Here is a 25,618-nt window from a genome sequence, read left to right as displayed (position 1 = left end):
TGCTTTTGGCCATGTTTGGTTGAAATTGGCCCAGTGGTTCTGAAGAAGTCGAAAATGTGAAAAGTTTAACAGACAGACAGACGACGGACAAAACGCGATCAGAAAAGCTCACTTGAGCTTTCAGCTCAGGTGAGCTAAAAAAGGTTACCGTATATTTCTGACAGAATAAATACGTTTTTTTTCTTCAGTTTTATTCTCCAAACCACTGCATATGCAAAAGGTTTTGTAAAGAATGTGTAAAACAATAGAGGCATCCATATAAGCAGATATGCAGCGAAGTATATATCTTCCAGATGCACATTAAGCCATATTGTTTACAATTTATTTTGACCGCCATTTTTTGTAGGGTCAGGCTAATAACAGGAAGTGGCCAACAGTATAGGATTTTACTAAAATTCGAAAAATACAAAACAGGAGAGACATTCTGGAAACTTGATTATTAATATAATACTAGTATTTACAAGATTATGGGTACAAATGCTGGTGAATTAATAATTTATTATTTTCTTTATGAAATTAGACAATAAGTATTTCTTAGAAAAAGTAAATAATATATATACAAGGTGTGACTTCCAATACATATTTAATGTTAAATAATGATTTATTTTATGATTTTAAATCAGATCTGAAATAAACCTCAAACAAAAAATTGTTATTTGATTATTTTATGCATCTTTACCATTTTTAATTTACTATGAATGATTTTTCCCAATTTGAGGGAAATGTCGCTAATTTTTCCCAATTCAAAAGGAGGGGTGGTAGTTTGAAAAACAAAAAAAATCACTGCACCATTTCATATCAATGCCTCATACTAATGCATTATTATGTATTTTAAAACGTTGGATTTTGTAGAGGAATGTACTAATGTAAAAGTGCTTGCTTAATATTTGGCATAGAAAGTTTTAATAAATATATTAAGCAAGCACTTGTTGGTACCATCCCTTTTCCCGGCTTTGCATTAAGATGTTTTGTGCCGTGCTCGGGTGTACTAGTTGTCGGTAGAAAGGATTTAGACTGAGTATTTTTCAATTTTTCGAAGGAAGGTACGAGGAAAAAAGACGTGGATAATTTTTTTGTTGGAGCAAGAACTTTACCTTAAAAAACACACCCAGTCACCTTTTCAAACATCGCTTGGACAGAGACCCTGATAAACTGCGAGAAAATGGATATATCGAAGCTATAAGCACTGGTAGGCCTATAGCATACATTCTGTTTTGCTCTTCAAATTCAATACACACTCGGATCATATAAAAGTATTTAGTCTAATATGAACTGCCAGAAGTCCTCCCTATTTAGGATTGGAGTGCTCCCTGTTGTAAGTATACACATACATGGTAAATGTGTAAATACTATTAGTTACACAGTTAGTTAGTGACCTGATACGGGAAAATACATGGTGTGAAAAGAAAACCCGTATCGGGCGATGCGAAGCCGAGCCCGATACGGGTTTCTTTTCACACCATGTATTTTTCCGTATCAGGTCACTAACTAACTGTGTAACGAATTTATCACGTCGAAGACCTCTAACTGTATATGTGGGGGTCTATATCATACAACTTAGTCAAATGTCTTTAACGTGCCACACCTGCTATGACACGGGAAATCAGTTTTTGCTTTCTCATCCGAAGGACCGTCCCATTTAGCCGCCTCTTACGACAAGCAAGGGGGTACTGAGGACCTACTCTAACCCAGATCTCCACGGAACAACAACTCATGCATGATGACGACAACTCATCGACGTCACTGAATAAAATAGAGAGAGAGAGAGAAAAGATTTGAACATTTTTCATTGTTTTCACTGTCACCCGAGACACCCTTCATCGGTCATTACAAAAGTAGTTTCAAACATGGCAAACTAACAACCCCGTTACTCCATTGACCACTGGAACCTATATGAACGCGTTTTAGCCAATGACCCCCTTCAAAACATTTTTTTTTAAAGGGTGGCATCTAGAATTTTTCGTGTGTTGTGGTTGTATCGCACCCCGACATTTACAATTTATCTATTTCCTCTGTTAAGATCGATCTTCCCCGTAAAAAAACGGTGATATAAGGCCTCAACTGTGCGCTTTTTTTTCTGCGCCACAAATGGATGGTTTTCATAAGGGGTTGATCTGTAGCTGACTGGTCCGTCCTAATATTTCCTGACACTAACCGTTTTAAAGTTATGACCTACCCCGGTAGGTTGTACGTCAAATTTGAAGGTTAAGATCAAGGTCATGAGGTCAAATAATTTGCTACCCGTGAAAAGGTCTTGTCAAAGGGAATACACATATGATATATGGAAGCTCTATCACCAACTATTCAAAATTATGATCAGGGTTTTTGCGGACAAACAGAGACGAAAAATATATGCCCCCAAATCTCCGATTACCCCGGGCATAAAATGAAAAAAATTGAACGCAACAGAACATTATTTGTCTGAAACTCGAAGTTCTAGAAATATCTTGACAATTTAAAACAAAAGGCCCATGGGCCACACCGCTCACCTGAGTCACCTTGGCTCATATTTAAAGATTATTCCTATATATTCGCATGTTAAACTTTTGATTCCTATTGTAACCCTAACCTGCTCCCGGGAACCATGATTTTTACAAACTTGAATCTGCACTATGTCAGGAAAGAGGTATAGCGCACTTGGTATGCAATTTCGCCTACATAAATACCTTTTTCTTGAATATCACTTTTTACAAATATTCTGTTATACAATGTCAGTTTGTACTTGTGTTTACCCAAGTTACTTTTAATAAAGATATCGATATGTTGATAGTATATCTATTTGACAAGCATAAACATCACCGTGATTATATAGAGTATATAGTAGATGTAACGTAATGGGCATAAAAAATTGCAAACTGTTGCAAAAGGCCACCTTAAACCAGAAATAAAACACTGAAGTTGTTTTACCTGCTTATGACTGTATATAAGTCCATTTGAGGAAATTTGGTTTAAGGTGGCCCTCTTGTTGAAAATGGATAAAATATGAAAAAATCGTTCTCAAAATTTACCTTGAGATTTAGCAGCCTGTCAAAAGTTAAACCTTTAAACTTACAAGCCTAAGTAGCCTAGTGGTTTAGGTGCTCGGTAATCTTACACTTAAACCATACATTCCTCGAGTTCAAGTCCAATATTTTTCCAATCTATTTTTTTTTTTTTTTTTTGCTTTTCATTTTTTGGGGTCGTTTTCTTGAGGTGGGGGGGGGGGGTAAATGTGATACATATATTATAACAAATATTCGTCATTTTCATCATAACTTCTAATATTTGCAAGTTACGACTTAAAGAAAGGGAATTTATTCCGAGATCATTGTAGTTCCGCTTGTTTACACTAACATGTTCCTGTGTGCACAGGAATTTCAAACCGTAATGTGGCTGACGAAAAGCTAAACAAATACTACAAGAAAAAGGACACAAATGCACAGCATGTAATAAGTAAAAATAAGTCAAAGGAGGAAAAGAACTGTTATATAGTTTGACTTCTAAAAAAAAATAAAAAAATAAAAACTCATGTAGCAACTGTCATATGATATTTAGGCAAAGATAAACACTCGAATTATCAACCAAAGGCAAATGAACTGATGACATCTATTAAAGGCGCTGCAGTCATGTCAGAACAGTGAGAGTTAAGTAATGCCATATGTAAAAGGGTTGTTGTGTAATATGAATGCACAGGTCTATGAAAATATTGTACTGTTCATCATTCCAAATAGGGAAATGGTTTATTAAGTAAAGAACGACTCCTATAAATGTCAGTAATGCTAAACTGCGGCAGTTATTTATCTTGGTTAACGAAACATCAAAAACGTTGGCCTTATATTTAAATATAACACGCCAGTCTATTATTGGAAACCGGTGTTTTCCATTTAGATTTCTGAGTCGGCCGTATCGTCAGCAAATGCGCTATACCTCTTTTCATGTAAACATAAACTTTTCTGGCCCAGTGATTTTCAGAAGATTTTTAATGATTTTCCCTATATATTTGTATGTAAACTTTTGACCCCCTACTTTGGCCCCATCTTACCCCTGGGAACCATGATTTTTACAAACTTGAATCTGCACTATATCAGGAAGCTTTCGTGCAAATATAAACTTCTTTTTTTTCTATTTAAAAGTTATGTAAAACTTTGATCCTCTATTGTGGCCCCATCCTAGCCCCAGGGCTCCAATCTAACTAAAACTAGATGTTATATCCGCTCGCGTACTCGCATCATGCGAGTACGCGAGTGGATCTAACATCTAATTTTAATTAGATTACCCAGGGGTCATGAGTTTAACAAACTTGAATCTGCACTATATCAGGACACTTTCATGCTAATCTCAGCTTTTTTGCCTCAGTGGTTCTTGAGAAGAAGATTTTTAAAGATTTTCCCTATATATTTGTAATGAAAACTTTGATTCCCTATTGTTGCCCCATCCTACCCCCGGGGGACATGATTTTAACAAGCTTGAAATCTGCACTATGTCGGGAAGCTTTCAAGTAAATATAAGCTTTTCTGGCCTAGTTGTTCTTGAGAAGATTTTTAAATGACCCACCCTATCTTTGTGATTATTTCCGCTTCATTTGAACAAACTTGAAAGCCCTTTACCCAAGGATGCTTTTGACCAAGTTCGGTTATAATTGGTCCAGTGGTTCTGGAGAAGAAGTCAAAAATGTAAAATAAAGTTTACAGACACACATACAGAGAGACGACGGACAACAGGCGATCAGAAAAGTGACTCATTGAGCTTAAAAAAAAAATAGACCGTGCTTAGCCAAATCGCCAATATGCTACTTCGTGGGGGAGAGGATGTAACCTTTTCTACATGGACTTTTTTTCTTGACTTCATAGTTAAGCATTGTATCAGGGCTTGAAGCTAAATTTTTATGTCACCAGTCCAGCCGGACTGATGGGGTATAATTTCAACCAGTCCGCGGAAAAATTTACCAGTCCAACCGAGTTTTCCAGAAATAATTATAAACATATTTTGTTAATGCTATTAAAATGAAATTTAACTCATTATGCCTGACAATATTGTAACACTTATGTGGGATTTATATTTACGAATAAAGATTTGTCTGATATCTACTGAAGATGCCAAATGTGTGCAGAAGATTTCATAAGTATATTTTCCAAAATGATGCTTTACAAAACTAACCAGGCGGATCCAGAAAATTTTCAAAGGGTGTTGCAACCCAAGTTTTTATCTTTTCCAGCCAAAAAAAAAAAGGGAGGGGGGAGAGTGAAGACCCAAAAATGAGAAATAATTACCTATAAATGTTCAACCAATGGAGGCTGGTGTTGTAACTCCTCCCCTCTAGATCCGCCACTAGATAGTCTAGCGTTATCTGATCGATGCACTTTGTTAAAACAGTTTTTAAACAGATCTGTTGTTTGATTTTAATTATCAGTTTCATTCCTAACTTTGTGATTTTTATGATTTTGTCAAATACATGAAATGACAACTCTCGCGTTAAAATTGACCGTTTGCACTCTTTTCTCAGGGGTCTGAACATTTGATCCACCACCGATTTATCGTTTGTTACAATGAAGTGTAGTTTTGTTGTCATTATTGGGGATATGACGACCGCCAGCTATCGTTTTCTGAAGAAGTCGTACATGTGGAACTATGGCAAACGTTTCCATAATATCTCCATGTAGACCGTTTAATTCCGCGCCTCGATCCAGAATTTCAGTCTCACTTGACCGAAACAGTAAAACATTGGCGAATATAGACTTTCCTTCATAGAAACCAAACTGCTTGTCGCTAAATAAGTTATGTTCACTCATGGTCAATGATCCTCTTCATAAAATATTTCCCGTGATTTTACACAAAATACTGGTCATGCTCAGTGGCCTGCAGTTGGTTGGCTTTTTTTTCTCTAGGTGAAGATCTCTCCTTTTTTCAACAATGCTGTGAATCTGTGATAATGCACATTTCCATCCGTTCGGTACCACTTCAGACATGGTTTAACTCTGCTTTGTCTCAATATTCTGTTACACCAATTCTGGTTTTTCTTTCTTTCTTTGAATTGATATGTACGGCAGATTCTGCCACTTGCTGAATTTTTTTTGTCTTTCCGTTTCTTTAAGGTTATTTACTTTTATACCTTATTAATTAGCAATTCTCTATATTTTTCTTTGCTTCTGTTTTTCACATGAATTGTTGCGAAATAAACAAATAGATGTACAGGCCTATACCTTTATTTATATAATGCATGATTGAGGATCCGCACCCCATTTAGATAAATAAAGGTATACAATACAAATTAATTGAATAATACAAACACATTAAAAATTAAACAAAACAATTCATGCAATATACAGATCAGACTTAGGAGGAAACATAAAACAATAGTAATATTTGTCGGTGCAATGTTAACGGAAATTTCCGCAACAACGAATACGCCGGCAAGCGCGGAAAACAGTGTAGGGGGAAAAATCGGGTTCGTTCTTACAATAACATAGATCGAATAAAGGATTGCTATTATTGTATTTGTTATTATCAGTTTGAAAAGATCATGCCTTAGGAAGGACGTTTGCACAGTAATATTCAAGACACCAAATAACAATATTCTTTTGCTCATGCGTATTATCCTACAGGGTGCGACGAAAATGAAAACAATAGTCGTACCTGGTGAATACGTCATTTTCCCGCCATCTACGACAGTCCGTAAAACTTCGGGAACCATCGGTAAAAGCCGAATTTCCATAACAACAACACAAAACTTCGCAAGAAATGTTGACGTAATCAAAATATGAGTACCTGGCACTTTCTTTACAAAATTCATTCGCGAAGTCATTGTTTTTCTTTAATTATTGATTTTATAATCTCTAATACTCATGTCTCAATATAAAATGATTTTATAATGAAAATATTCCTTTTTACGTGTTGAAATTTATTACGACCTGAGTAATTAATTAACTGTGCTGGCGAACTCTACTTTTGTGCGCAATGATTCCTCAAGGTGATTTACTTCCAATAATGGTGGCCAACTAGTCGATGGTAGCCCTTCTAGAAAATAGCCATGAGTTCAGAAATAGAGCCCCATATTACGAAAAAGTACGAAATCAAGAAACGATTAGGAAAGGGGGTGAGTAAAATATAGAACAATTACAATATATATGATGATATGATGTCTAATTTGTAAATATAAATTGGTAACGAGGTACGCTATTACTCTGTCAGTTGAGGAATGTGTTGGTACACGCAGCTCAGATATTTCACGTTAGTGTATTTGTTGGAAATTTATAGGCTTATCTGAAATCAATTAGTACATCAGGAATAAAAGTAAATGGAAAAACAGTTTCAATGTATAGTCTGGTTTAATAAATGATATGTGACACAAATTCTAAATTTAATTTGGCGACTTTTCAAGATCGTGGCAAGCATGGCGAACTAACCCGATCGACACTAATTTGTCAAGTATTTAACAGAGTTGCACACCAAAAAAATTATAGCATATGTATGTAATGTATATTCTTTATTGCTTAAGATGTATGTCTTATTACACTATACAGTATTTAAAATCCATATAGGCCGAGAGAGAGAGAGAGAGAGAGAGAGAGACAGTAAAGTGAGGACAAATTTCAATCAATGGATAGAAGTTGTGAAGACAGAATTGCACTATGAGGACAAAACAAATGTCCTCACAATTACATCCTCATAAAGGTGACCTACATGTACATGTGAAAGATGTAGATACAAAATATTAGCTTAGTGAGGACTAATCTCAGCGAGATTCGTCGAGGCTGGATATTTGGACTGACGCCTCTTCCGAATCTCAGACCAGTGTCACATAAAGTGATTCGGGAAATCTTGCCTGAACTTCGGCCGCTCGTTGCGATTAAAATGGGTTAAATTGAATTTCTTGTCCACTTCAACTTTTCGCCTCAGACATCCTATTAACTCCCTATCACAATGAAACATGCATTTCTTACCTTTACAAGGTGTAAATCCCACAGTAATTCAAGTTGGCTATTTTCAAAGCCATTGCAAACGGCCACCATTTCATATTTTACCTTCTCAACACTGAAGAGTTCCGATAGTTTAGGACGCCTTCTAATAGATCGATTAAATATTACACAGTTTTCTTTTTATTGGTTTTAATTTTCATGCTTAAATGCTTTGTACAAAGTAATTGTCAACCAGTAAGTTCTGTATTTTCAATCATAGTACAAATTGTCATGAAGTAGTATATCGGAACTCTTCAGTGTTGAGAAGGTAAAATATGAAATGGTGGCCGTTTGCAATGGCTTCGAAAACAGCCAACTTGAATTACTGTGGGATTTACACCTTGTAAAGGTAAAAAATGCATATTTCATTGTGATAGGTAGTTAATAGGATGTCTGAGGCGAAAAGTTGAAGCGGGCAAGAAATTCAATTTAACCCATTTTAATCGCAACAAGCGGCCGAAGTTCAGGCAAGATTTCCTGAATCACTTTATGTGACACTGGTCTGAGATTCGGAAGAGGCGTCAGTCCAAATATCCAGCATCGACGAATCTTGCTGAGATTAAGTGAGGACAAGTGGTGTGAGGACATGTCCTTACTAATATTCTCTCTCATAATTTTTTTTTTTTTAGAGTATTAAATAAACTTTTATAAGTATCCCTATAGCTATACCTAACATAGTACTTTTTTGCCTTTAGAATAATATATATGTGTATTCTCTTCTACACATTGTGAGGACGTCCTCACTTGGTAGGTTTGATCGGCTAGAGTCTCAGAGAGAAATGTTTTCTTGTTGAATATAGAATTTATTTCATGAGGGGAACATAATTTTTGATACGATACAATATCAAATTTAACGATACACAGTATATTGGATTTTATGATTTATCAATGTAAAGTCAAACAGAAAACATAACAACAAAAAATGAAAACATAAAACAACTTTTCCGAGACAAAGTAAAAAAAATTGAATTACAATCATTCACTGAATTTTAATCAAAGTATATAAATTAATTCACAACTTCGTGCAGAGTAGTATTTATTTTTCAATATGTCACTAAATCTGATTAATTATCTCATTATGAACTGACACCGTTATGAAGGTAAGAAAATCACAATACATATATACAAGTACATAGCCTACATCTCCGAAGACACGAGTTGTCTTGCTGCATTTGTGAAAGTTGAAGATAACGAAGTGATCAATGTCATAACTCCTATAAGCAATACAAAATAGAGAGAGTTGGACAAACACAAACCTCTGGATATACCAGAGGTGGGATGAGGTTATTTAATGCAATGTTGTCATGCCAGTGCAAATGAAATATCAAATTCGTTGTTCCTTCTGTGGCAAACTACTGCTGAACACAGATTGCATTTTGCTTGTTTGGTGTGGGTTTTTTTTTCATTTCATTTTCTTGACGACATTTTGCATAAATATTAGGAAGGTCGATCCCGATCAAAAATATTGAAATAACCAAATATGCAAAGAAATATATCAGTAGGTGTATCGAAGGATGTGTATTGATACTCATCAAAAACTTAAAATCTCGATATATCGGTGCACCCCTAATGAATATCCCTGCATTACACTATAGATCTGGGTTTTTTTTTCTACTTTGAAGATATTACTCAGTTTGTTAATTTCTCAGTGTGCAAGGATCACTTTAGGCAGCGCTCTTGCGCCATTGATATTGTAAATTTGAAAATGGCGCATTTAATCCTTTAAGTGGGGACATCCTGGCACATACTTTACTGATATGGCGTATGCAGAGTATACTTAAAGGGTCACCTTACAGGGCTGCAAATAACAGTCAAAAGTTTAGGGGCCATGTGTGCCAACAACTTTACAAACATTATTAGCCCACATGAATATTTTCATTTTTGGGACCCAAGTCGCAAATAGCAATCCTATCATCAGCTTATCTTTAAAAAAGAATAAAACTCTTATGGCATAACATGCTGTTTTATTTCAATACTATGCGATTTCCATTTTATGTTTATTCAAATTCTCATCCATTGTCCCTTCATCCTCATTATCACATTCACTCTCAGTCTCACCCCTACACTCTTCACCCTTGTTCTGTAAATTTTCATTCTCTTTTACAGCACTTTCCATTCTCTCTTTCCAAATCCATTGTGGGGATCCGGTTTAGAATAGGTCCTCGATACCCCCTTGCTTGTCGTAAGAGGCAACTAAATGAGGCGGTCCTTCGGATGAGACCGCAAAAACCGAAGCCCATGGTTAGAGTACATGTAGGTGTGGCATTGCCGCATGATAAAGATCCATCCCTGCTCAAAGGCTGTAAGTGCCGAGCATATTAGGCCTAAATTTTGCAGCCCTTCACCGGTAATGGTGACGTCTCCATATGAGTGAAAAATTCTCAAGTGGGACGTTAAATATTATTGAATCAATTAATCTTTCCAAACTTTAGTCCTCATTCAATCCTCTCTCAGGCTCTCTCCCAACTTCAGCTTCTCTGACTGTATCTCTACCATCTCTGTATTTACTATAACCATGCACTGCCCTTTTCAAAGAAAAATGTACATGATCGTTTTCTTTGATATTTGAAGAAACACAATTTTTGCATTTTTCAGAAGGGTTAGAAGAAAAAAATTCAATAATGAATTTCCACATGCTTACTTTCCCGTGATCGTTGACTCGTTTCAAGGTTCATAAAGCGTTTTATTGATAACAGACCTGTTTACTCTTACGATTTCGCTGTATTTTGTACGGATTTTGAGTACAAAATACGTCTCATGTTTTCATATACAGAAAATACAGAAATACATCTGTTTGCACTTTAGCAGTTACTGTTTCATATTATTATCTGTATCCTTTTGACGAATCGCTCAAAAATGCGAGTTGTGAAACAATTCTATGATCGCATTTAAAAATGGTGGAAACCCTGCGAGGTAAGACCACTTACTCACAGATCTTTGGAAATTTCCTGTCTGTCTATATATATATATATACAAAAGGAAATACATCTACGTATGTCTGTTGTAGTATTTGTAAATAAATTCTCTTGCTCTCATGTTGGCAGAAGTTACTCTAATCTCATATATTAAAACAAAGTACACAAACATTGGGAATCACTTCGAAAGTAGACCAGAGGTATGAACGAATATCTTGAATAATGTGAGCTAGAATGAGCTACAGATGGGATATTAACAAGAGTGAAAGTACATGTTTGTGAAATTATCACCCACGTGATGAGAAATTAATAACCGAAAGATTAATTCATGAGATAAGAAATTTCTTTATGTGGCATTTGCATGTTCTGTTGACAATTATTTATTTTGTTACTGGTATTTTTTTTTTTAATTCAATGCAGAGAGATGCAATCTCAATTATACATCCATTTGTTTTTTGATAAGGTTACATGTAGCTGCATGTTCTTCATTTATTGATGTAAAAACACAGCAAAAGAAAATCTTACTGACAAATGCCAAATCTTACTGACAAATCTTATCACAAATACTGAGAGACAATGACGGAAGTAAACAGGTCTGTGATAATGAAACAGTGAAAAGGAAAGTGAATTTAAAAGTCAAACTATGAGCGGATTCTGGAAAAGTTCCCAGTAAACTTTTACTCGCCATGTGGGCAAGAGGATGTGCATAATTTGGTTGCCCACAAATAAAATTCTGGTATTTGTGAGTGGGCTAGTGGTTATTTGCAACCCTGACCTTATGAATTCAGCTTGGTTTACAGTGTGCAGAGTAAATGAACTATACTTTTAATATGCATTGTTGGTCAAAAACTTATTTAAGCATTGTAGTTATCGATTCATTATCCATGGTTTTTCTTACCATATCGCACAAGTTTCAGGCAATGGAATTAAGGAGATACTCTACATCGTCATAATGGCTCACTTCCTTTTAAAAGATAGATGGAAATATAGATATCAACAATATTCCTTTAAAAAATCCTCGCCTAGCTGAGTAGGCAGCGGTGTTTTTTTTCTGCCCACTGCAGGGTACTGGGAAAAATAGCATCAAAATCGATGTAATTGGGAATTTTCTACCAATGTATCGGCAAATAATATCAACTAAAAGATAAAGAACAGAACATTCGTAATAGCTCTACAGCACATGCACTGCCAATGATCTGTACTTTTGATTTAATACTGGAAGTGAACATTTTAGTTAAGTTGTACAACGTTTAAATTCATACTAAGTAAATTGTGAATTTTTAGTCTCAAAATTGGGAAAAATCAATGTTTTTTGGCATTGGGAATGGTACCGTTTTCAGGTACCAGTTATATAAGGAACAAAACCGCTGGTAGGCCAGTAGGTTAGCACGTCGACTGCTGAACTGACAATGATGCTGCTGGTTTATCTGGTACTCATGCACTGAATTTCAGACGTCATAGTGAGTAGTGACAATGTCAGTGTTTTTTAATTTGAACATTCTTGCATTGTTTTCTTTAGGCCTATGGAATTGTTTGGAAGGCGGTAGACAGAAGAACAGGAGAAGTGGTCGCTGTGAAGAAAATTTTTGATGCCTTCAGAAATCAAACAGATGCACAGGTAGTTTGCACACGATATACATTTTAACAAGTTTTGTAAAATAGGAACATATTTACAATTTATATTTAATCTTTCTCATTTTGTGAACTTTTGCAGCGGACATTCCGGGAGATTATGTTTCTTCAAGAGTTTGGAGACCATAATAACATCATTAAGTTACACAATGTGATCAAGGCAGAAAATGACAAAGATATCTACCTCGTCTTTGAATTTATGGGTAAGCCACTTCGTTCTTCATACTCTCATGTTAGTCTTATGAAAACATGGAAGAAAATACAAAGTACAACTGTACATGATAGAGAAAGCACTTACAAAACCTACATAAGTATATTCAATGTTTTGTTGTCGGATATAGAATTTATTTCACCAGTGAGGCTGGTTCTCCTCCTCCCCCCCCCCCCTCCCTCCTTTCCACACATACACATATTTTCATGAGTGATGCACAGTCAAAATATCAATGGAAAAAAATCCTGTCTCCCAGAACAAATTCCATATTCAACAACAAAACAATAGAGATTTTCTATTTATTAAATTTTCTTTGGTTTTTCTTTTACCTCTTGAGCTGTCTCTTCATTGACATTCAAAACAATATTATACAGATATTATAGCACCTTAGTATTGTACAGATATTATAGCATCTTAGTATTGTACAGATACTATAGCACCTTAGTATTGTACAGATACTATAGCACCTTAGTATTGTACAGATACTATAGCACCTTAGTATTGTACAGATACTATAGCACCTTAGTATTGTACAGATATTATAGCACCTTAGTATTGTACAGATATTATAGCACCTTAGTATTGTACAGATATTATAGCACCTTAGTATTGTACAGATATTATAGCACCTTAGTATTGTACAGATATTATAGCACCTTAGTATTGTACAGATATTATAGCACCATAGTATTGTACAGATATTATAGCACCTTAGTATTGTACAGATATTATAGCACCTTAGTATTGTACAGATATTATAGCACCTTAGTATTGTACAGATATTATAGCACCTTAGTATTGTACAGATATTATAGCACCTTAGTATTGTACAGATATTATAGCACCTTAGTATTGTACAGATATTATAGCACCTTAGTATTGTACAGATATTATAGCACCTTAGTATTGTACAGATATTATAGCACCTTAGTATTGTACAGATATTATAGCACCATAGAAAGATATCAAAGATATTAAACATTCTGCATTTGAACAATAAGACAATTTTAATCCATTGATTATCTGAGAAAGAACTTTGGCATTTGATTTATTTTGAAATAATACCAATCTAGCTAAAGTACAGACCTATATTATATATACTGTATAGGTCCCTATGTAGTCGACTGCCCTATTTCGATGACTGACCAAAATTGGTAATCTTTTGTTTACGTGTGCGCATTGTCTTTTCCCCGTGTTGATTACATCATCAATTTTGCTGTAGTGTTTGCAAACATATATAGATTACGTCTTCAATTTTTCTCCAAAAATGAACTACTAGAAGGAGAGTATGCAAAAAATCAACTTGAGCACCCCAAAAATAAGCCCATTTACTTATTACTTTTTCAAGCAAACCTTCAAATTAAATTAATATAAAGTATACCAAAAGTCTAGAATTCCACACTATGTTATTTTATTAATTGACGTTTAGTTGCACATTCCTCCTGTATATACGTTTTTACAGTTACCAACTTTTGGCAAACCTATTAACAATGGTCACCGAAAAAGGTGACGTCACCATTATAGAAGCATAAAGTGACATGTTTTTTGTTATGAAAATATATTCAATTAACGTACCACTGGTTTTGAAATTTTTGGATGCAAGTAAAGGAATTTAATTACTTTAAAGGTAGGTGTATTGTTTATTTAATCCAAGTGATTAATGAGAAAATAACGGTTTATCGCCAAGGTCACCGAAACTGGTCAGTCGACGATATATATAATATAGGTCTGTACTTTAGTCAGATTAAGATAATACCCAATCATTCTTTTGACAGAGACAGATCTTCACAATGTCATCAAAAGAGGAAGCATTCTGAAAGATGTTCACAAACGTTACATTATGTATCAGTTGTTCAAGGCTACTAAATACCTTCACTCAGGCAACGTCATACACAGAGACCAAAAGGTATTTTGATCATGTTAACTGTATATTTCGTGTCATACACAGAGGTGATGATCATGTTAACTGTATAGTTCATGGTATTGTGATGATCATGTTAACTGTATTGTGATGATCATGTTAACTGTATAGTTCATGGTATTGTGATGATCATGTTAACTGTATAGTTCATGGTATTGTGATGATCATGTTAACTGTATAGTTCATGGTATTGTGATGATCATGTTAACTGTATAGTTCATGGTATTGTGATGATCATGTTAACTGTATTGTGATGATCATGTTAACTGTATTGTGATGATCATGTTAACTGTATAGTTCATGGTATTGTGATGATCATGTTAACTGTATAGTTCATGGTATTGTGATGATCATGTTAACTGTATTGTGATGATCATGTTAACTGTATAGTTCATGGTATTGTGATGATCATGTTAACTGTATAGTTCATGGTATTGTGATGATCATGTTAACTGTATAGTTCATGGTATTGTGATAATCATGTTAACTGTATAGTTCATGGTATTGTGATGATCATGTTAACTGTATAGTTCATGGTATTGTGATGATCATGTTAACTGTATAGTTCATGGTATTGTGATGATCATGTTATCGCAATTCACCTTTGAATTAGAACGCTTTGGTCGATATAGTATTGCGTTGTGTGACGACACAATTGAATCTGTTTGTAATACAATTGCGAAATGCAACAGAAACTCTCATTGGTCCATATGTATAAGTCCGCCCAAATTTCCTTATACGGGAGTAGTCAGCATTTGAAAACATGACGGCCAGATGCTAGATGGAAAAAAAACTTCAAAGGAAAAAAGAGAAAAAGTTATATTCTTGTGTTGTTGTCTCATAAATTTAATATAAAAAAAATTCCTAACATATTTTCCTACTATATTTGTGTCCAAACATACCTTCAAATATTTATTAAAGCCCCATACGACCCAAAAACTCGATCACAGCTTAAATTGATGATTTCGTTCGTAGACGTAGCCAGTCAATTCGAATCCCGGTTCATTTCCATATTGGCACAATAGCGTCTAGATGTGTACTAATACCCCACAAATATTTTAGCTAAATTGTTTAAATAATATACCACCCCAGTCCTATTAAATGATAATTATTCAAATAGCTAAACTCACGGCAGTGCGGCTTTCATTAGTCATGAGCGGCCGCGCCGGCCGGTCTCCATCTAATGTCCTTATGTAGCATTTTCGTTCATCTAGAGCTTATTTTACCTTTACAAAAACTGGTACAAAAATGTTTTAATTATACCCCCCGCAACAAGTTGTGGGGGGGGTATACTGGAATCGGGTTGTCCGTCTGTCCGTCCGTCCGTCCGTCTGTAGACGCAATGGTTTCCGGACTCTAAAGCATTATCCTTTCCACCTACCATCACCATATCATACATATGGACTACCCATGGGATGAAGATGTTCCCTATCGATTTTGGGGTCAAAAGGTCAAAGGTCAAGCACACTGGACATCGAAGTAGCAATATGGTTTCCGGGCTCTAAAGCGTTATCCTTTCCACCTACAGTCACCATATCATACATATGGACTACCCATGGGATGAAGATGTTCCCTATTGATTTTGGGGTCAAAAGGTCAAAGGTCATGCGCACTGGACATCGAAGTAGCAATGTGGTTTCCGGGCTCTAAAGCGTTATCCTTTCCACCTACAGTCACCATATCATACATATGGACTACCCATGGGATGAAGATGTTCCCTATTGATTTTGGGGTCAAAAGGTCAAAGGTCAAGCGCACTGGACATCGAAGTAGCAATGTGGTTTCCGGGCTCTAAAGCATTATCCTTTCCACCTACAGTCACCATATCATACATATGGACTACCCATGGGATGAAGATGTTCCCTATTGATTTTGGGGTCAAAAGGTCAAAGGTCACGCGCACTGGACATCGAAGTAGCAATGTGGTTTCCGGGCTCTAAAGCGTTATCCTTTCCACCTACAGTCACCATATCATACATATGGACTACCCATGGGATGAAGATGTTCCCTATTGATTTTGGGGTCAAAAGGTCAAAGGTCACGCGCACTGGACATCGAAGTAGCAATATGGTTCGGTTTGTCATGCCATTTGTTTTTTACACTCAGAAAAGAGGTAGTTTATACCTATTACCAACACCCCTTTGGGAGATTGGGGTAAGCGGGGGGTATTCTTAGTGAGCATTGCTCACAGTACCTCTTGTTTCTATTAATTATTCGTGTTGATAATAAATGAAGAGCGAATACATAACTTACAACCAATTTTATGAATAAGATACCAATAACAAGAGTTCGAATTGACCGGCTACCTCAACAAACGAAATCATTTGAAGCTGCGAGTTTTCAGGTGGTGTGTGGCTTTAATGAATGTTTGAAGGTATGTTTGGACGCAAGTATATAGTAGGAAAATATGTTAAGATTTTTTTATACTGAGTTTATGAGACAGCAACACAAGAATACACCGATTTCAGGCCTCAATCGTCCGCAGCTTTTTGTGACCCGTAAATCGAAGGTTTTTATAAGAGGTGGATCTTTTCAGAGAGCTATGTATAGTTCTCCAGCTACACTGACTCCGCTCGAGAAAGTGGGCGGGCTGTAATCGGCCAATGAAAACTCTTGTTGTATTACATCAAACATGTCATTCAAATTGTTCAATTGTCTCATTCAATTGTGTCGTCACACAACGCAATACTATATCGGGTAAAGCGTTCTAATTCAAAGGTGAATTGCGATAACTGTATAGTTCATGGTACTGTGATGATCATGTTAACTGTATTGTGATGATCATGTTAACTGTATAGTTCATGGTATTGTGATGATTATGTTAACTGTATAGTTCATGGCATTGTGATAAACATGTTAACTGTATATTTCATGGTATTGTGATGATCATGTTAACTGTATAGTTCATGGTATTGTGATGATCATGTTAACTGTATAGTTCATGGTATTGTGATGATCATGTTAACTGTATAGTTCATGGCATTGTGATAAACATGTTAACTGTATATTTCATGGTATTGTGATGATCATGTTAACTGTATAGTTCATGGTATTGTGATGATCATGTTAACTGTATAGTTCATGGTATTGTGATGATCATGTTAACTGTATTGTGATGATCATGTTAACTGTATATTTCATGGTATTGTGATGATCATGTTAACTGTATAGTTCATGGTATTGTGATGATCATGTTAACTGTATTGTGATAAACATGTTAACTGTATATTTCATGGTATTGTGATGATCATGTTAACTGTATAGTTCATGGTATTGTGATGATCATGTTAACTGTATAGTTCATGGTATTGTGATGATCATGTTAACTGTATTGTGATGATCATGTTAACTGTATAGTTCATGGTATTGTGATGATCATGTTAACTGTATAGTTCATGGTATTGTGATGATCATGTTAACTGTATAGTTCATGGTATTGTGATGATCATGTTAACTGTATTGTGATGATCATGTTAACTGTATAGTTCATGGTATTGTGATGATCATGTTAACTGTATATTTTATGGTATTGTGATGATCATGTTAACTGTATTGTGATGATCATGTTAACTGTATAGTTCATGGTATTGTGATAATCATGTTAACTGTATAGTTCATGGTATTGTGATGATCATGTTAACTGTATTGTTCATGGTATTGTGATGATCATGTTAACTGTATTTTCATGGTTTTAGCACTTTTTGTGATTATTTGTGACTGAGTATCTTGAAGAAAACAACAAATGTTGAAATATACACAGACAATGAACTTTTTTCTTTTCTTATTGTGATGTAATATTTTATGATATTGATCATCTATGATATTTATAATATAGATATATTTTACAACTGAATTGACTCTAAACTATGATTGTATTATATTTGGGTTGCAGCCCTCCAATATTTTACTGGACAGTGAATGTGTCGTTAAAGTCTGTGACTTCGGACTTGCCCGTTCTCTGACCCAGATTGGGGTGGATGCTGAGACGGGAGACCCCAATCTGACAGAATATGTGGCCACCAGGTGGTACAGGGCTCCAGAGATATTACTGGCCTCTCACAGGTACATATTTATTTGACAATCAGTTGGTAGTTATCAGAATTTGGGGGAGGGGGTATTAGAATTCATTTTAAATCAAGTTGACCATTAACACAATACACTTTAAAGAAACTTGTATGCGAAATAGGCCTTTAGGCAGGAAATTTCAAAAGTACTTGTATCTTCTTCACTTCATCACAATTTTGAAATTTGTTAGTATTTGAAGGCCATGTTAAACCCAAGAAAATGCATTAAATCCATTTAACTTGCTCATTGCTTTGAATTGTGTATTCCTTTTAAAGGCAGATTTGGTATAGCTTTGATTATAAATAACAGCTCTGGCATCATTCACCTTGTACAGTATCTATACAATGAACTCCTCCATTTCAGGTATACTAAGGGTGTGGATATGTGGTCCTTGGGTTGTATCCTGGGGGAGATGTTGGGAGGAAAACCCCTGTTTCCAGGGTCATCAACCTTGAACCAGATAGAGAAAATAATGAGCACAATTCCTACACCAACTAAGGAAGGTAATGCCCCAGAATGAAACTCAGATATACGAATTTTATTCTATATTCTGTTAATTTTGTAAACAAAAACATTAAGAGCCAGGACCCAGTTTTATGAAAGAATTTATGACTGTCTAAGACTATAAGACTAAAAATGTTGCATAAATCGAAAAACTTAATTTTGTGAGAATATTCTTTACATATAAAATTACATAACTAAATTCTTTTTATTTACATTCAAATTATAATTCAATTAACGTAAGAAAATGGATTGCAAAAGAAGATTTTGTAAGTTCTTTTGTAAAATGTGGCCCTGAGGTATGGGATATCAATGAAAGCACTTTCTGTGATTTAAACAGCAATATTTTATACGAAACTGTGGCTCACATTTCAGACATTGAAAGCATCAAGTCAGCGTATGGGGCTTCTATATTGGAAAAAGCAACACTAAAGTAAGTCTGGTACTAATGTCAACAGAATGTGATTTTTATAATTCAGAGTGGAAATAAAATCGGCTGGGAACACCATTTTCACGGGATAATTGTTTCTGCTTCAGTACGGTTAATGTATTTGTAAATTCATACATTTACAATCAAGTTATCCATGCTACCCTTTTGAACTAATTGATACAAAATTATCCTTATGATGCTAGAGGAATCATTGGTAATTAGCTATAGTCATGAAATACTACTTTGGATCAGGTCTAAGAAAACATTAGAAGAACTTCTACCAGATGCACCACGAGACGGAATAGACTTGCTGAAGCGGCTGCTGTTATTTAATCCGGACCGGAGAATCACTGCTGATGAGGCTCTAAGACATCCGTACATCTCCAGGTAAAACATGCAGGAAGAAATTCCAAATGAGGAAAAACAGAAAGCACGCGTATATAGTCTTGTAAATGTCAGAGTCAATGGGAAATTCAAGAGGTTAGAAATCTTATCCCAATACTCTCAATCTAAATAAAAATTTGGTTATTGTTCTTAAAAAATATTTTGGAAAATGCCGGTATGTTCCGTGTCCTATAGCAACAAAAAGTTGACTCGCAAATATGTGGTGTACAAAAATGAGTAATATAGTGTTGTGACCCAATTTTGCCAAATTAAAGCTATGTGAGAGCTATGCAAAGATTTCCAAATTTTAAGTAGTTATACTGATCACAAGCTGTGAGGCAAAAACAGAAGCTTTGTCATCAGGGTCTTTCTTTATCGCAATTCACCTTTGAATTAGAACGCTTTACCCGATATAATATTGTGTTGTGTGACGACACAATTGAATGAGATGATTGAATGACATGTTTGATGTAATACAACAAGAGTTTTCATTGGCCGATTACAGCCCGCCCACTTTCTCGAGCGGAGTCAGTGTAGCTGGAGAAATGAACATAGCTCTCTGAAAAGATCCACCCCTTATAAAAAACCTTCGATTTACGGGTCACAAAAAGCTGCGGACGATTGAGGCCTGAAATCGGTGTATTCTTGTGTTGCTGTCTCATAAACTCAATATAAAAACATCTTAACATATTTTCCTACTATATACTTGTGTCCAAACATACCTTCAAATTTTCATTAAAGCCACACACGGCCCAAAAACTCGCAGCTTCAAATGATTTCGTTTGTTGACGTAGCCATGTTAGGTAGCCGGTCAATTCGAACTCTTGCTATTGGTATCTATTCATAAAATCGGTTGTATGTTATGTATTCGCTCTTCATTTATTATCAACACGAATAATTAATAGAAATTAAAACATTTTTTGTACCAGTTTTTGTAAAGGTAAAATAAGCTCTTGATTAACGAAAATGCTACATAAGCCCATTCAATGGAGACCGGCCGGCGCGGCCGCTCATGACTAATGAAAGCTGCATTGCCGTGAGTTTAGCTATTTGAATAATTATCATTTAATGGGACTGGGGTGGTATATTATCTAAACTATTTAGCTAAAATATTTGTGGGGTATTAGTACACATCTAGACGCTATTGTGCTAGTATGGATATGAACCGGGATTCGAATTGACTGGCTACCTAACATTGCGCTACGTCTACGAACGAAATCATCAAAAGCTGTGATCGAATTTTTGGGCTTTAATAAATATTTGAAGGTATGTTTGGACAAAAGTATAGTAGGAAAATATGTTAGGAATTTTTTTGATATTAAAGTTATGAGACAACAACACAAGAATATAACTTTTTCTCTTTCTTCCTTTGAAGTTTTTTTCCAATCTAGCATCTGGCTCTCATGTTTTCAAATGCTGACTACTCCCGTATAAGGGAATTTGGGCGGACTTATACATATGGACCAATGAGAGTGTCTGTTGCATTTCGCAATTGTATTACAAACAGATTCAATTGTGTCGTCACACAACGCAATACTATATCGGACAAAGCGTTCTAATTCAAAGCTGAATTGCAATAATAGAAATTGTACTTACACAGCCTTTGATAATTGTGACCACAAGAAGATAATGGGTTTAGATATTGTGCATTGCTAATACATTGTACTTTATTTCTTAACCCAGATTCCACAATTCTGCTGAGGAGATTTCCCTGAATTACGATGTTGTTCCACCACTGAGTGATGATGTTCAGCTAACAGTGGAAGAGTACCGAAACAAGTTATATGAGGTAAAGTGCCATTCATTATGCGATCAGGAGGAAGAATACTATTAGTTACACTGTCAGATTGGGACATGATACGGTCCGTCATTCAGTGTAAAATGGAGATCTGTATTGGGTAAGGCGAGTCCCAATACGAATTTCCATGTCACACCCTGGATTACTCTGTTCCGTTCCAAACTAACTGTGTAAAAAATTTATCCTGCTGAAGGTCTTGACAAAATTTGTGTAGATTTCAATAACAAGTTCAATAGATATTATTCAATTATCAAATTGAAGAACATGCATGTATCACATTGAACATTACATAATCCTAATATCAGAAAATCACAGTTAAAGATATGGGCAAAAAGGTTGAATAAACAATTCTTGTAAATCATTAAAACTGAGTGCAGACATATATTGAAAGTTATGCAGTTTCTCAAGTAGCTTGTGCATGACATAGTTGTCAAAATAATGCATCCTCAGCATGGAGGTAATTTTATTTTGTATTTGTATTGGTAATTTTGAGGCGTCATGTGATTCATTTTTATCCAGTCATGCATCAACAAATTTGTCTGAACTGATTAATGTACAGGATCCATTTGCACAGAACGTATGATTGAATTTAACAGAGATAACTTTCAGTAAGATCTAATGGCAAGTCAAACATTAGTGAGATTTAGCTATTCTTTGTGCAGCTGGTCCTGATCATTTAGGTTGCTTTTAAAATATGGTTTGGGATGTCTGGTTAGCATAGTGGTTACCACACTGTTCACGGATGTAACCTAAGTTCAGTTCTTAGTATCAGCAATGAGAATGTCATGTGGTTTTCCTTCTCTGGTTACCTCCCACATCAATGACCCTTTCATGCAAAATATGCGAGCCAAAGCATTAATATAAGATGCAGAGCTCGTTTATTAATTGTTGTAAAACAAATAAAGTTGAAACTATTTAATTTAAAACAACATAGATAAACTCGATAGAATTATTCTTGCTACTGGAGTATCACAGGGGTAGCAGGTGTAACTTTGTTGGATTGTAGATGATAATTCAAAAGAAACAGGAGAGGAGAAGGAGGCGACATGAGATCAGAAGTGCACAACAGCTGAGAGAGTCTAGTCCGGATGAGAATCCGGCGCCCAGTGAACCGTATCAGAAGGAGAACACCATGCCAGCCAAACTCTCATCAGCGTCTGCCAAGTACAACAAACCGGTGGCAGAGGTGCACCCCCACTCAGCACCCAACCACCAGTCCTCCTTTTCATCAGGTCAGATTTTCTCTCAAATTTAGGCAAACTGTTACCATTTTAATAGTCAGACTGAGCACTATTTAGTTGAAGTTTAAGTTCCACTTATAGTTGCATACTACAGTATTTTCTTATATGTGAATGTTGGTTTAATCAATTTCAAATCAACAAGAGTGATAGTTTAGATAGCAAAATAATATTAGAGCTATTCCAGAAATAAATACATGGGGGGGGGGGGGGGGGGGGGGTAGGGAGGCACCTTTTGTATATGTCAAGCACCCATAAAAAAAAAAATTGCTCCATGACCCATCAAATTGATAAAACTCATTTTACAATGACCCATCTAATTAAAAAAAAACCTAACCAGACCCACCACAAAAATATTTTAAAAAATGAAAACAGTACAAATCTCACGAGGTTTTCAGGACAAACATTCTAGTAGCGAGCGCTGGCTCGTACTGCGAGCTCTAATGACTAGAGCATGGGAAATGATTCGAGCTAAATCTCAACCTCTAGCAAGGAAAATTTTTTGACGCCAATCCCAGAAGTCCCTTGTCAAAAATGGCTGAGATCTCGCTAAGTCACACCTTGGAATATGATTGTGAACTTGCGTGGAATATCATCCTAATCATACATGCCAATCGATTTATTTTTAAATTTTCATGATATATTGAAATGCGTTTTGTGTTCAAAGACAGTGCTGTTTAAAACATAGTTTTACAAACTTGAAAGGTTTGGGCATTTTTATCATACAATTAGTAACTTGAAAAGATTGAGAGTAGAAAAAAGGAAAGTAGAGGCTGAGAGCATACAGTTCAGAACAAGTCGTGCATCAAAGGTTAAGCAAGTCACAGTGAAGGCAGCAGAAATAAAATGTATATATAGCATAAAAATATTTAAATCGCATTCATGTATACATGTTTTAATGATTTTTAATATAAAACTCTGGGAGAAAATTCCTGTAATGAGTATTTTGCAAATAGATATTGTTTAAATTGAACCTGATCAAAGCATGAACATTACAAAATATGTACATATATGAAGCTGCGCTCGCTCAAACGGTAGCACCGTCAACATATTAGTCAATGACGCGGTAATGCCTGTGCGACATTGTATCGCAGTAGTTTTGAAGAAACGATGTCACATCAACAATCAAAGGCATCTATGGCGGGAATGTCGGAAAGATTGGGAGTCCAAGCGATGCTATTTTCATGAAATGGGTATGGATATGTTTTTCCATGAATCGTTCGTCTTCTAATGGAGGCCTCTATATCACCATCACACCGACTGATAAATATAACGCATCGGTACCCTCGCATAAATCAACCAAGGTTAATTTGCCTATTTTTATTAGAAAACGGAATACCTATTGATTTCAAAATATTCCCAAAATCGATGCATTGTAAACTGTAATAATCTACAGAACATAGTTCGCCGCCATCACGTCCCAAGGGACCCTACTAAACGCGCCTCTAATTTGAAGAGTGCCATAATAGAAATAGAAAGTTATGTGCTACAATGAGCGACAACTCGAATAGTTCTATGTTACTTCCGATTTCGGAAGCAGCATTTCGAAAGCACATTTTCAATTTTCCCTCCGATGTTTTGTAACCAACACGACAAGAGCGACAATAAAAATATTCTGAAAACTCAACACCCACGTGACACAAAATTTAAAAAAACAATAGAAACTACCCACTACTCATAATAAGTATTTTTTTAAATACGACCACCCACACAAAAAAATATCGTTTGCCGCCCGACCCTCTCCCCCCCCCCCCCCCCCCCCCCCCCCCTTTTGATCATTTCTGGAACAGCCCTTACCGAGTACTACTTTGATGTTATTAATGGAAATGTATTTTATTGTATGTTTATCATAAGGACCCCACAATAGGCAGGTGCCCTATAGTGATCAGTCTGTACATGTGTGTGTCTACAAATGCTTTTACAGACTCTTTTGGCTATCCCTGCAGCTATTGAATTGAAAATGTATATTACATGAACTTATATCAGTGGGTTGCAGTCCAACTTTGTTAACCTATTTTTCAAAGAGTTATGGACCTTGAACTTAGCAAACATTGCAACAAAGCAGAGTCCTTTTGTGAAGCTTGCCATTACAATAATATCTAGTTAAAAGTCAATATACTGCATTCTTGATGTGAACATTTCATGAAGAACGAGTCTGATTTGTATTGTCCATCAGTATTCCATATTTTCTGAATCAATGTTCTGTAAAAGTGCTCTAGATATTAACTACATAGTACAAAGGGAGTTCAGATGTATTTGTATTTTAAGTATACGGGATGCGTGTCATCAAAAAACACGGACCACAGTTTGGTCATTATCAATCAACTAAAGGGGAATGTAGGAACGGCAATACCCTAGATATTTATTATTATTGAACTGTGGTAATGAATTGATAATTAAATTCTCTAACCAGATTTTAATGGATTGATGGCTTAAATACGAAGCACCTCATAATTAAAGATTGCTTGGCTATTTATTGTTCATCTACACAGTGTTTAACATGAGATTTTTGATGTTAAAAAAACCCCAAAGAATATAACAAAGAAACACAACTCTTGCTACGAAAATGGTATTAAGCAGGCAATCTGT

General features: G+C 35.5%; 2 protein-coding genes across 2 annotated transcripts in view; one reads left to right on the top strand and one right to left on the bottom strand.

Annotated features, from left to right (window-relative positions):
- LOC125671247 (uncharacterized) overlaps nt 1-6,772 on the bottom strand; it is a 28,061-nt gene extending 21,289 nt beyond the window's left edge. Inside the window, exon 1 of the mRNA XM_048906792.2 lies at nt 6,613-6,772. The gene's annotated coding sequence lies outside the window, so the exon portion shown is untranslated. The remainder of the gene's footprint in view (nt 1-6,612) is intronic.
- Nucleotides 6,773-6,786: 14 nt separating this feature from the next.
- Nucleotides 6,787-23,181, top strand: LOC125671240 (mitogen-activated protein kinase 15-like). Its single transcript, XM_056162536.1, has 10 exons — nt 6,787-7,072; nt 12,369-12,467; nt 12,564-12,684; nt 14,468-14,598; nt 18,506-18,675; nt 19,042-19,181; nt 19,555-19,612; nt 19,862-19,996; nt 21,677-21,782; nt 22,798-23,181. Exons 1-10 carry the CDS (start codon nt 7,007-7,009, stop codon nt 23,044-23,046), a joined length of 1,275 nt encoding a protein of 424 aa, XP_056018511.1. The 5' UTR covers nt 6,787-7,006; the 3' UTR covers nt 23,047-23,181.
- The last annotated feature ends 2,437 nt before the right edge of the window (nt 23,182-25,618 follow it).

The sequence above is a fragment of the Ostrea edulis genome, chromosome 4 (assembly GCF_947568905.1).
Source record: "Ostrea edulis chromosome 4, xbOstEdul1.1, whole genome shotgun sequence".
In the NCBI taxonomy this organism is placed as follows: Eukaryota; Metazoa; Mollusca; class Bivalvia; order Ostreida; family Ostreidae; genus Ostrea; species Ostrea edulis.
The sequence above is the reverse complement of the archived record's forward strand: the minus strand, read 5'-3'. Positions and strand labels throughout refer to the sequence as shown.